Consider the following 13,396-nt stretch of genomic DNA (forward strand, 5'->3'; position numbering starts at 1 on the left):
GGCTATACATTGCATGGAAACGTTTCCTGAACTGTAATAGTCAAGATAAATGCCGAGAAGAAGGCGCAAAGATATTAGAAAACGGGTCAAAAACGTTTGATGGAAACGTTTCCTGAACTGTAATATTCAAGATAAATGCCGAGAAGAAGGCGCAAAGATATTAGAAAACGGGTCAAAAACGTTTGATATACGTCTTTTTGTCACTTGTACAAGGTACACCAGTGTTAAAGGGCTATACATTGCATGGAAACGTTTACTGAACTGTAATATTCAAGATAAATGTTGAGAAGGGGGCGCAAAGATATTAGAAAACGGGTCAAAAACGTTTATCCCATGATGCTCGTGTGACGTACAATGATGCAACGCTGCGTAAAGGAAGGACTGGCGCAGTGCCGAAGTGCCCGTGAAGGCTCAGTGCGTACAAGGGCAGCGACGTGGAGAGTCGCGGCAAACCCAGCTCTGTTACCAGGTCGTGCTGGGTGAAGTCATTATAGCGATATCTCTGTAGTGTATGAAAGGAACACAGGGGAGGAGAATTTAGAGGTAATGTAAGGATTATTGTTTTACGGTTATGTGTGTTTTATTTCCATATTGTAATGAAAGGAGTAGAAAATATCAGTCATCATCACCATGACCTTTTTTTTTCTTTCCTGTCTAAGGATAAGGGAACGTAAGGATTATTGTTTACAGCTGTGTGCTTTATTTCGGTTATGTAAAAAGGGGATGGGAGTAGAAATCATCATTATCCTGGCTTTACTTTTCCTATATTTTGAACGTGAGGTGAATATTAATTAATGTAATGAACTCTGATTACCTTGTGTCTGTTTTAATTGTTTTACAAAAGAGAATACTGTAGACATCTGTCTATCAATTTGTTTATCTGTTGTTGTACCTATCTGTCTCTGTCTGTTTTTCTGTCAGTCTGTCTGTCTGCCTGTTTGTCCCTGTCTATCTACAGCCAGATGCCTCAGTCCCGTAAGGGTTGACCACAAACAAATCGCCTCCACGTCGCCCTGTCCTCTGCATTGAACTGGCCTCCCTCCATCTCACCCTCCCTCTTTCATATATCACTCCATCCCTCCATTTCATCCTTAGTCTCCCCCTCCCCCTCCTCCTCTCTCCCTCCACTTCGCTCACATAGACTCATCCAGTCAGTCTCTCATTCTCATTATCTTGTCTTCTCAACAATGGAAGGGGTGTGGTGATGTAAGGCAGAGGTGAACCTAATTTCACGGTGTTGCCCATGCACCCCTTTATCTCAGTCTTTTAAACAGTGCCTTTAGCATATGGTGCCCAGTGACAGTGTGAAGTGTGGCAGTATGAAGCGTGGAAAAGCGAGGTGTGACAGTGGGATGAGGCACGTGAAGTGTGACAGTGAGAAATGTGGCAGTACGAAGAGTGGAAAAGTGAATTGTGGCAGTAAGATGCGGCAATGTGAAGTGTGGCAGATGTGAGATGTAGTTGTGTGAAGTGTGGCGGCAATGTGAGATATGACTGTGAGGTGCTGTAATGTGATACGTTAGTGTGAAATGTGGCGGTATTAGATAATGTGTAGCAGTGTGATGTGTTGCTGTGAAGTGTGGCAGTGTGAGATAGGCATACGCGGTCGGCTAATGGGCGGCTTCTTTATGTGGTAGAATTGTGCTGAATAGTGCTTTCTTATGACCTTGGCTGGAAGAGAGAGAGAGAGAGAGAGAGAGATTTAGTCGGTTTGTTTTACAGATCTGTATCCCCATTAGCTCAGTTGACGATTAGATGAAGTCAGGCTGGAGTACATATTAGCCTAGGAACCAAGGAGACTAATTCTTACCTCGTAACCTAGGCTTGTCGAATTTTATGTAACAAGAACTTAGTATTCAGGATGACAGTGATCCATTACCCTCAGATAACAAATGCGCAATTCTTCCGGCTATTTGTGATGATGTGCAGTATTTTAATATTTATTTACACCACGACACGCCTTTCCCCCGACCCCTCTGTCGAATTTTATGTAACCAGAACTTCATATTGAGGTTGATAACTTGACATTGATCCATATCCCTCGGATGACAAATGTGCAAATCTTCCGGCTATTTGTGGTGATGTGCAATATTTTTTTATTTATTTATACCACGACACGCTTCTCCCCCCCATCCCTCCCCCCCCCTCTCTCTCTCTCTCTCTCTCTCTCTCTCTCTCTCTCTCTCTCTCTCTCGTATATCAGGTGTCTAAGATCGGCTTCGAACTGAGACATGTAATCCTTCTGACAGAGAGAGAGAGAGAGAGAGAGAGAGAGAGAGAGAGAGAAATCCATAAACTAGGTTAACTGAACTGAATCATCCAATCTACACACACACACACACACACACACACACACACACACACACACACACACACACACACACACACACTCTCTCTCTCTCTCTCTCTTTGGAATTTTCTCGTGGGTTTCGAACTCCCCTTAGCATCTCTGACGGCTATATATTTTAAGACAGTGGTTGTTCTTAAGACGAGCTATTATTTTAAGGTATTATAATGATGATTCAGAGTACCCACTGCCTTACAGATAGATAGATAGATAGATAGATAGATAAAGATAAACAGATAGATAGGGCAGTTGATAAGATGACAAATTTGAGTGTTCACAAAGTCTTGCTGGTTTTGCAAAAATGTAATGCCTTTAGACCGCACTGTCTTCAGCACATAATCCTCTCGCAAACTTTCGATGTCGTGTCTTAGGGAGAGAGAGAGAGAGAATTTTATGAGGGATGAGGGGGAGAGCAAAGCAGACCCCAGGGCAAGGAAATTATTGCCTAATTTGCTAAAATATCTGCATTGTCCACCTACAAAATGCTACGACGTACCCATCTGTCTACCTATCTATTTATTTATTTATGTAAAAGGGGGGAGGATTGTAGGGAGCTTCACCCCCGCCCTCTTACCCTGTCACAAAATCTATGGCTGACAACGGAAAATATTATCTTGCTGACGGAACACTATAGGTATACAGCACATGTTAAGTCTAAATAATGATGAGTAGAGACAATATTGGTGTGTGTTAGGCAACCGTAAGGAGAGAGAGAGAGAGAGAGAGAGAGAGCAGTAAATCTTAGCCAGGATTTTCGTAGAAGTCATTTCAGTATCTCCTCCTTATCAGTTTATTTCTGAATATGGATGGAGATATTGTCGTCTGTGATAGTAATGCAGTCTGTATGCTAGGTAGTAGTGGTGGTGGTAGTAGTACTAGCAGCAGCAGCAGCAGCAGTAGTAGTAGTAGTAGTAGTAGTGGTAATAGTAGTAGTAATAGTTGCAACCCCAGGCTCATCTGGACGCGAACCAGGTGGACTAAAGCTTGGCTACCATCCTCCTTTGAGAATAGGGACGTTTGTATAACCGGAAAGCTCCAGCACCCAGTTACAGTATGTCTATGTTATCTCGTGAAACGAAAAGAGAATGCTGAGGTGTAATATGCAGCATAAATTGTTTAGGGAATGATGCTACGAATTTCTGTAGTGTCGTAGGTGTAATTGCAAGGAAAGTCAGCGGCTGTTACTGATAATACACGGGGATTGCATACTAAGTGGCCTTGGCGTTTTCGTAACACCTCTTCCTTTGCGATTTATTCTGCTTGTTACACCTCGATATCCTGAGGTATTCTGAGTGGCTTTGGGAATTTCATAACACCTATTCCTTAGCAGTTTATTCTGCATATTACACCTCAGTAGCCTCTTGTACTTTACTGATGCAGACGATGTCGATGTTAAAACAATAAAAAACTAAATAACATAGAAGAGAATGTTAAGGTGTACTATGCAAAATAAATCTCTAAGGGAGAAGTGCTATGAAACCTCCAGTGCCACCAAGAATATATGGTCTATACTGTCATATTCTCGTTGGCAAAAAACATGTCACCACCACCACCACCATCATCATTATCATCATCTCACCTCTTTTTCCCACCCTCTGGTGTGGTAAGGTAGAGTTCAGACAGCAAGGATGATGGGAGAAAATGAAACTGGGAGAACTGATCAACAGCATGCCCTGTGGAATGAGCCACACGCTCATTCACACACCATATACACACCCCTGGAATCCTGGCTTCACCCCACAGACACATCTATCACACGTAGCTTAACAATTACATATCAGAAATACCACATGAGAGCTTATTAACATGTCCACTGCGAGGATGTCTTTTTCTAATTATTCATATTATCTTTAGAAGGGTAGATATGCTGAAGGTCAACCAAGGATGAAGCGATTCCATTTTGAGAACAGTGGGTCAAGGGTCAAGGTCAGAGGGCAAAATCCCAACTTAGTTTTTATTCATTTTGAACCAAACTTTAGTGGAAGGATAGAGGGTTGGTCAGGGATGAAGCTCCACTCTGGGAAGAGTCAATTGAAGGGCAAGGTCACAGAGCAAGGTTAAATATATGACCCATAGATTAAGTGTGGGATGGGGATAATGCACTTTGTCTTGTTTTAGTGTGTTGCCTCTTGACTGTCTCATATTATTTATAAGGGAAATGCCATTTTGCAGATTTATTATGTCCATCCATCCATCATTCGTTTCAGTATTGCTCTAGCGTAAGTGTAGGGGTCCAGAGATAGGCTACTCAGTCCAGACAGCGAATTTGAGAGGAACCAGTTGCCTTTCCCTGAGCAGCATTACATTTCAATAAACCCAACCATTCCTCACAATCAAGTGAAAGGAATTATTTATTTTGCAGATTGTTTTCTCTTGTCTGGCCTGCCAATATGAACTCTACAGACGAGGATGTGGTTGACCCTCTATTCTTCCTCTCCAACCTCTGCACAGAACCATTTTGGGTAAGTGTTGCATTGTTGGTTTATTTTCACCTTACAAAACTGTGCCATCCCCACAACCTGAATACTAAGGGGTGGTTGAACTTCAGTGAACCATAATTTTGAGGTAGGAATGGGTCTCCTTGGTTACTAGCCAAGTTGACCTTCTGATCTGACTGGACTTGGCCATCAACTGAGCTAAAGGTGAGGAATCTTTATCAGGATAGAGTAACATTGGCAATTACAGTCCCAAGCTCATCTAAATATAAACATAGTATACAGCAGGCTGGAGTTGCCCATTTCTTGCAGTCCACCATCTTCCTTTCTGGTTATAGGGAGAGAGAGATAAGGGGCATTTGTAAAACCAGGCAGAAGAGTCATCAGTTCAAATCAGTTCCACTACATGAGGCATCTCTCTCTGGTAAAAATGATAAGTAGAGTTTGGTTGTAGGTTTGAATCTGCTGTAGACATCAGTTTTATAACATTGTTCCTCACCTGAACTCTCTCTATTTCTTTCCATACTCAGAACACAAGCAGTGCCTGGGACACAGAAACTCCCAAATTCAGTGTATGTGTGGAGCGGACGGTGCTGATATGGCTGCCATGCCTGTTGCTGTGGCTGTGTGGACCCTTCTACCTTCTCTACCTCAGACACAAGCCCTATGACCCAGTACCATGGACAGCACTTATCTACACCAAGCTTGTAAGTATGAAGCAGTGAAGGTTGCTTCTGGTTATAAATGGAAGTCAACACACACACATGGATAACAATGATGCCATCTTTTCTTAAGGAACCCCACATTGAGGTTGGCCATGACACAGGTGAATTTTTGTTTGAACTGGAAGCTAAACTGGGTACAAAAACCAGCTGATTGCTTCCCACTAGTTTTCAAAAATTCCATCCTGATAAACATTGACTTAAACATATGCTAACCTGATTCAACCTACTTGCTTCAGATGTTAGTGTCGATGCTGATGGTGGTGGCAATGGTGGAGTTTGTGTGGACAATGATGGAAGGGATTGCTGTTGTCCCCACCTCAGATGTATTAGCACCATCTCTTCTCTTCATCACATATGTAAGAAACCTTTGAATTCAGTTTATCAGTACAGTAAATTTGTAGATGTAAATCCAGGGGATGGTTTGTCGGGGTTAATCGCTCATGTAATATCACCTACCCAGCAATAAGGGAGGGCTCAAGTGAGAATAATGTGTAATATTTTTCACTCTGATTTTAAGCAAACACTTCTAAACTGCCTATGTATTATTATAGTGGACATAGATGATGAGACCATTCAGTAATAAAGACTGAAAAAAGAGGAAAACTTACCAACACTTGTACGGAAACTGTGTAAAATATATCCAAGAACTTTCTGTTGAAGTATGGATAGCTTGTGATTGACTAATGATACATCATTGGACTGGACTTATCTTGCCTTCAAGTAGTGAATGAACAGTAGTAACCAAGAAGACTTATTCCTACCCCATAATCAAGGCACATCAGATTTTGTGCAATGATGGCTCAGTATTGAAGTTTTGGAAGTGGCCCAATTTTGTCAGATGAAAACAAACTACTGTAATTATAGACCACCAGAAATGTACTCTTTGTACTTTAGCTTTGCCTAAAATTGCCATCTTTCCATCTTGAATGCCGAGCTTTGACAAGAGATAACTCTAGAATATGGTGTTAATCATGAAGAAGTGCTATAGAAAGGTTGTAGTCTTTTTCTGGCACTGAGCTTCGTGATATTAGTTGCAAAAAGATGAAAATCTCAACCAAGTTCATTTGGACAGACTACAAGTACATGCCATTTTCTACCAGGTTCTGCAAGTGATGATAGTGTTGGTGGGGCGGCTGCATGGTGACCGCAGTAATGGTTTGTTATGGTTCTACTGGCTACTGGTCTTGATATGTGGCATCCCTCAACTCTACTCCACGATCACCACCACAATTCACATGGTAGGCAACTCCAACCCATAATACACATGGTAGGCAGCTCAGACACACAATTCTCATAGTAGGCAACTCAAACCTACAATTCTCATGGTAGGCAATTGAAACCCACAATTCACATGGTAGGCAACTCCCATAATTCTCACAGTGGGTAGCCCAGACCCATAGCTCACATCACAGGCAACTCAAACCCACAATTCCAATGGTAGGTAACTCAAACTTTGTCTGACTCATTTGCTGGAAAGTGTTAAAAGAAATACGCTGAGATGGTTTGGCTGTGTGGAGAGAAAAAAGAATGAGTATTTGACAGGGAGATTGAATGTGAGTGAGATGGAGGATTAGATCAAAGATGAGGTGGAGGAAATGAGGTGTTTAAATGAGAATTCTATGAGTTGATGGGTTGGAGGAAGGGTACCCTGATTGTGGGGGACAGAGTGACATGAAAATGATTTGTTTGTATCCAGGATTAAGGTATCTGGCAATAGGTAGACTGCTTGAGATCTTTCCCAGTTTGTATGTGATTGTTTTGTCTATATATCTATCTATCTATTGCCAGATGCCTTAATCCCGTAAGGGGTGGCCACAAACAAATCGCCGCCATGTTGCCCTGTCCCCTGCCATTTCACTACCCTGCTCCCAACTCACACCCCCTCTCTCATATACCTCTCCACTCCATCTCTCCATCTCATCCTCAGCCTCCCCCTTCCTCTCCCTCCCTCCACCTCACAAGAATATGATAAAGATATGTTTTCATCGTGTTGGCGTTATTTGTTATAAGCAGCTAACTATTTCTTTATTTTTCAGGACAGGCAACTACCAGCTGTCCTTGTGGTCACCTTCCTCCTACAGTACTTCAGTTCAGTGGCAGTCTTTCTAGCTAACTGCTTCAGTGATGCACCTTCCAAGCTCCAGCAGCATTACTTAACAGAGGTGCAGTTTATGTGGTTATCTATCACATTCATTTGATCTATGTAGTACACTGTTCATTTTAACTTGGCCCAAATTTGCCATCTTTCCACTTTGGATCCTAAAATGTAACAGAGTGACACTTGAATTTGATGCTAGTCATTTAGTATTTCTTATCCAGTTGAAATAAGCTGCAAAAGGACAAAAAATCTTTGCCAAGATAATATTGATGAATTGTAGCTTAATACTGCTTTTGTACTATGTTTAGTTTGATGGTAATAATGTGCTACAATTTGAGCTTTTCTGATTTATTACCTGGAAGATATAAGGAAGTATTATAGTGAGGACTTGCAGTACAGTGATGATGATGATGATGATGATGGTAATGATGAAAATTTTATTGATTATGTGCGTTTCCTGGTGTCTAGAAATCCTGCCCAGAGTTGCACGCATCTTATCTATCCCGATTGACCTTCTCCTACAACCTTCCGCTGATTTGGCGAGGGTGGCGTCGACCTCTCACTGCTGACGACCTTTGGGATCTCAAACCACAGAACCGTGTTGCGTATTTATTCAGCAGGTGGCAAGCGAGGTACAGTACAGCACCTTCAAGGTTGTCAGGAGCCTGTTTGTTTTTTATTTTATTGTTGTGGACCCAGACTCATCTGGATGTGAATCTGGTGGATTGCTGTCTGAGATTGCCCCTCTACTTGTCATCTGTCATTCTCCATTTGGTGGTGGAAGAAGCTGAGTGACATTTTTATAAAAGGACATTAGAGTTGCATACTTACATCAGTGCCATCTCATGAAGGCATTCCATACCAACAGCATGATCCTTTGGTACCCATCATAGCCCCTAGGCTTGTCAGATGATGCAGTTTATTGAATTTTTTACATGCCTTACTTATACTGGTTATATCATAAACATCCATACACAGCACAGTAGATTTATGTTATCATGTGTTATTGTTCCCCTTTGATGAATGGACATGACAACCCCACCGCCCACTAGTTTACAACATGTAATCAGCTTCATAACTTTGCAACACAAGGGTAAGGAAATAGATCTAGGACATCCTTCTATCAGAACCATATCCAGAAGGAATCTGAATAGTTATCCCTGTTATTGGTGTTTTTGTGGCTCCAGGCTCAAATGAACTTAAACCAGGCAGACTGCAGGCTGAACCTGCAATTCTCCTGCAGTTCACCATCCTCCGGCTGTGGAATAGGGAGGGCAATGAGAGATGCTTGTATAATCAGGCAAGTGAAGGCATTCCTCTCCAGCACCACATGCACCTGGGGACAAAAGTTCCTTTATTCCACTGCATCTGCATCACACTTAGAGCCTGTGTGTCACTTTCCTTGTTGATGCATCTTATAAGAGAAGATCATGTTAGGGCAGAGAAACATACTAAGCCTGTCTTATCTTAGGAATACCAGCAATTAGATGAAACTGAGAAAGCAAAGAGGTGAAATATTATGCAAATATTTATCCCTGAGAGTACTGTAGGTCACACTGAAGATGATCCTGCTGGATATTCCAGTGGTGGTACAGGAAACCTATTTGCTGTGAAGAACCAGACGAAGGGAAGCACCACACACATGACCAGTACTGCTCAGTGTGGAAAGATGTCAGGGATGAAGCAGTTATGGAGAATGACACGTTGGTACTTCCTGGTCACTCTCCTCTACCACGTTATCTTTGAAGGTGTGCGCTTACTCAGCCCCAGTCTGTTAAGGTAAGGGTTGTTGGAGAACTGTTGCTGATTCCCCTTTACATTTTTAAGCCTTGTATATTAAGTGTCTTCAGTCCCAAAACCATTTCCTCACCAGTTTATTTTGCATGTCACACTTAAGTGCTCGTGTCCATTACCATTCCAAATTATTTCAATAGAATAATGATATAAATAACACAAAAAAGGATGTCAGAGTGAATCAGTTGTGAAGAATTAAACAGTGATACATGCCGGGCACTTTTCCTCATTATATTGTCTGTGAAGGTGTCCATTTATTAACTTCTGGTCTGTTAAGGAAATGTTCACTGTCGAACTGTTGCTGATTCTCTTTTGTGATTTTAATTTTGGTCATCATTTTGTTTTGGTCATCAGATTTCCTCAGTTTACAGCTACAGTTGTATGCAAAACATTGTGATGTTTTAGAGCTCATCTATTACTGTACTTATAATGAACAAAAAAAAAAAAAAAAACTATTTATCAATACTATATGTGTCAAAGTCTAAGCTAGTGAGTATCACATTATTAGAAGTTGTACTACACATCTTTGATATCTTTTTTCCTAAATGTCCAGCAACTGCTGGGAAGTAATTAGCTGGTCATGGCACAGTGTAGCTCCCAATCCAGTGCTTAGAAAATATCAGTTGTACCATGTCTGCCTCTGGATAGACATCCTTAACCCTTGCTTAGCTGCAGACCTCATATAAGAGACAATGAAGGTCTGCACAGGCCAAGCTGCAAGCCTCATGTGAGGTACAGTTGACATTGGTTATAAAACAATGACTCAGGGGAGGTAAACTACCTTACAAAGAATCAGCCCAGCAGAGGTTAAGGGAAATAATGGCATCATTTGATATGATTTTATTTTGAGATCTAGTTAATAGGTAATGTGAAATGCAATAGTGTGGATAATTATGCCCATGAAATGGCAGCAGGATTCAGAAAACTTAAATAGTGGGTGTATGAGAGTGACCAATTTAACTGAATGTGCTGTTGCTTAGTTCTCCCTCATTTTTTTTTTTCCCAAGCTCTTTGGACCCTACCACACCCCAGCCTTGGAAGGATAAAAAAGATCATGATGATGATGATGATGATGATGATGATGAAGATGATGATAAATTACTGTAAAAAAATATACAGTATTAAAAAGATATGTTGTATGTGTTTCAGCATGCTTATTAACTTCATGAGTGACTCCAGTCAGCCACAGTGGCATGGCTATCTGTATGCTGTTGGACTCTTTGCTTGCACTGGAACCTACTCACTATTGAAGAGTTTAGTTTTCAAAAGATCATTTACGCAAGTTAATCGTGTCCGCTCTACACTCATGGCTGCTGTGTACAACAAGGTATAGACCAGGCAGTTGTGGTAATGTATTTTCTGTACTCAGTATTGTATGTATATATACTGTATATTGTACTATTGTAGACATAGAAATCAGTTTGCTGTATGATGATAAATAGCAAACAGTGAGCAATATTTTTCAATGCCCTATATTATGGTCTTTTGAGTTAAATAAACTTCTCAGAATACTGTATTGTGTTTTATAAATGTACAACTAAAAAGTGAATCAGTATTTCTTTCCTCAAATTCTGTGCTTACTGTTACATTTTTAAGTTGTTATATATAAAGATTTTCACTAAAAGTAATTTGAAATTTATGCAATCAGGCCTTGTTGATTACTCTGCAGTTTGCCCTGATTTCTTCACTTGTTGCTTGTCATAGGTCAGTGATGTAGTTCTTTCACCATAACTTGACCCAGATTTTAATCCTTTTGTAGTGTACTTGTCATAGCTTAATGGCAGAAGAAGATATTGCACTGGCTCTGTATCCTTTCTATAGTACTTCATGACCAGCAGCATCTTTTAATGCTAATTTGTTCTTATAGCTTAGCATTCAAGATGGAGGGATGGCAGCTTTAGGCCAGGTTTGAGATAAAGGGGTATTGTGACTTTCTGTACTGTTTCTTGCCAGGCACTGCACCTCTCAGCATCTGCACGAAGGGAGTCCACAGTGGGCCAGATAGTGAACCTAATGGCAGTAGATGCCACGTCCGTAGGAGATGTGTATCTTCATTTGACGACACTCATTACAGCTCCTGCCACCATGCTTCTTGTCTTTAGCTTGATCTGGCAGAGGCTAGGTAAGATTTTTATTTGTTTTTGTCTCCTTGTCTGTGTTGTTAAATGAAGACGAAGGGGAGCTGCAAGGCTTGGTGGATGAGTTTGGGAGAGTGTGTAAGAAACGGAATTTAAAGGTGAATGTAGAGAAGAGTTAAGTTATGGTCTTCGAAAGAGGTGAAGTCAGTGAATGTACAGTGAGGTTGGATGATGAGGAAATGGAAAATGTGAGTACGTTTAAGTACTTGGGTAGTGTCATGAGTAAGGATGGAAGTTTGGAGGGTGAAGTGCTTGAAAGGGTACAACAAGGAAGAAAGGTTGCTAGTTCCTTGAAGGCAGTGATAAGAAACAGGGAAGTGAGCATGGAAGTGGAAAAGTTATTACATGACTGTATTGTGATACCAACTCTGACGTATGAAAGTGAAGCTTGGATGTTGTTGGAGGGACACAAGTCAAGAGTGAGAGCAGTGGAAATGAGTTATTTGAGAGGAACCTGTGGAGTCACATGGAGAGACAGACTGACAAATGAGGATGTGAAGGAATGTTATGGTGTGGATGTGGATGTGATAGGAAGCATTAGGAGAAACACACTGAGGTGGTTTGGCCATGTGGAGAGGATGGAGAGTGAGAGACTGTTGAGGAGAGTGTATGTGAGTGAGGTGGAGGGGGAGAGAGGGAGGGGAAGGCCAAGGATGAGATGGAGGGATTGAGTGGAGAGGTATATGAGAGGGACGTGTGAATTGGTAGTGGGTCAGTGAAATGGCGGGGGACAGGGAGACTTGGAGGCAATGTTTGTGGCCACCCCGTATAAGGGATTAAGGCATCTGGCAACAGATTGATAGATAGTCTTCTTACCCATTCAGTAGACTTATGCCACAATAATTTCTAAGCTTATTTCAGCTATCTTGACTTTCAAGAGTAAATCATTATCTCACAGTATAGTACTGTACTGTAATTTTTGCATTCGTTCCATCTATCATAACAGATAATGATGATGAGAATTATACTTCAGATATTGATGGCAGTAATGATGCCAATGTTGATTATGATGATGCTGATGATAATGGAAGTGATGCCAATGTTGATTAAAATGATGATGATGATGGGGAAAACAACAATAATAATGATGATGTTGATTTATTTATTACAGGCCCATCAGCACTTGCAGGGTTGGCCATTTTACTGCTAATCATCCCTCTCAACAGCTACCTCATGAACAAAGCCAAGAGAACACAATACAAGATCATGAAACTCAAAGACAAAAGGGTCAAGATGGTCAGTGAGATTATTGGAGGCATCAAAGTTAGTAATCTGTCAATCTATCTCTGTTTATCTGCCTATCTGTCCATCTGTCTGTCTGTCCATCAGCCTATCTGTCTATGTCTACTTGGTGGTCTAGGGGTTAGAACACCCTAGCCAAATTGCTGGCCTTCCATACTTCAGTCCCCAAGAAGTGACTGGAGGTTTTTTGACCATATAATGCCATTAAGGAAAGTAGGCAGGCAATCTACTCTTCACTGTAGGCTATTGGACTGTGGTAGGGCCTTGGATCCCTACACCTCAAAGGGGATAATAAGGAATTGGGTATTACTGTTTTCACTGTGTTTATTAGCCCTTATGATTTGTCTATGATACTTTTGAATTGATAGTCATGGGGTTATATTGAGGTTTTGAGGACTAATGAACTCTGTAGAGGAATTGTTGTGATTAGGAAACAAATGCTCAACCATTATTCATCCATCCATCCATCATCCAGTCCTATGTTGCCCCGTGAGGAGCTTAGAAGCCTGGGGCTAGGCAAGTTGGTCCTGACATTTAAGATGAGAGTGACCAGCCTCATTCATCCATGAGTGGCATTACATGAGCAATAGACCCAAACCATCCCTTCGATATAAACC

The 13,396-nt window shown here is 41.3% G+C and overlaps 1 protein-coding gene across 3 annotated transcripts in view; it reads left to right on the forward strand.

Moving 5' to 3' along the window:
- The first annotated feature begins 429 nt into the window (after positions 1 to 429).
- The window catches only part of LOC145391869 (ATP-binding cassette sub-family C member 3-like), a 32,872-nt gene continuing 19,905 nt past the window's right edge, over positions 430 to 13,396 (forward strand). For 2 of the 3 annotated variants that reach the window (XM_080266359.1, XM_080266360.1), the window contains exons 1-11: positions 430 to 543; positions 4,710 to 4,809; positions 5,313 to 5,489; positions 5,744 to 5,863; positions 6,608 to 6,745; positions 7,544 to 7,669; positions 8,074 to 8,237; positions 9,190 to 9,384; positions 10,549 to 10,726; positions 11,353 to 11,521; positions 12,649 to 12,800. In XM_080266359.1, the coding sequence (XP_080122485.1) occupies positions 4,738 to 4,809; positions 5,313 to 5,489; positions 5,744 to 5,863; positions 6,608 to 6,745; positions 7,544 to 7,669; positions 8,074 to 8,237; positions 9,190 to 9,384; positions 10,549 to 10,726; positions 11,353 to 11,521; positions 12,649 to 12,800 (1,491 nt within the window). In that variant the 5' untranslated portion in view covers positions 430 to 543; positions 4,710 to 4,737. Of the gene's footprint in view, positions 544 to 4,709; positions 4,810 to 5,312; positions 5,490 to 5,743; positions 5,864 to 6,607; positions 6,746 to 7,543; positions 7,670 to 8,073; positions 8,238 to 9,189; positions 9,385 to 10,548; positions 10,727 to 11,352; positions 11,522 to 12,648; positions 12,801 to 13,396 lie in introns of those variants that run through there. The other variant, XM_080266361.1, reaches the window with a different exon arrangement.

Source organism: Coenobita brevimanus, chromosome 20, assembly GCF_032717465.1.
Source record: "Coenobita brevimanus isolate Jiangsu-jjx chromosome 20, ASM3271746v2, whole genome shotgun sequence".
Lineage (NCBI taxonomy): Eukaryota > Metazoa > Arthropoda > Malacostraca > Decapoda > Coenobitidae > Coenobita > Coenobita brevimanus.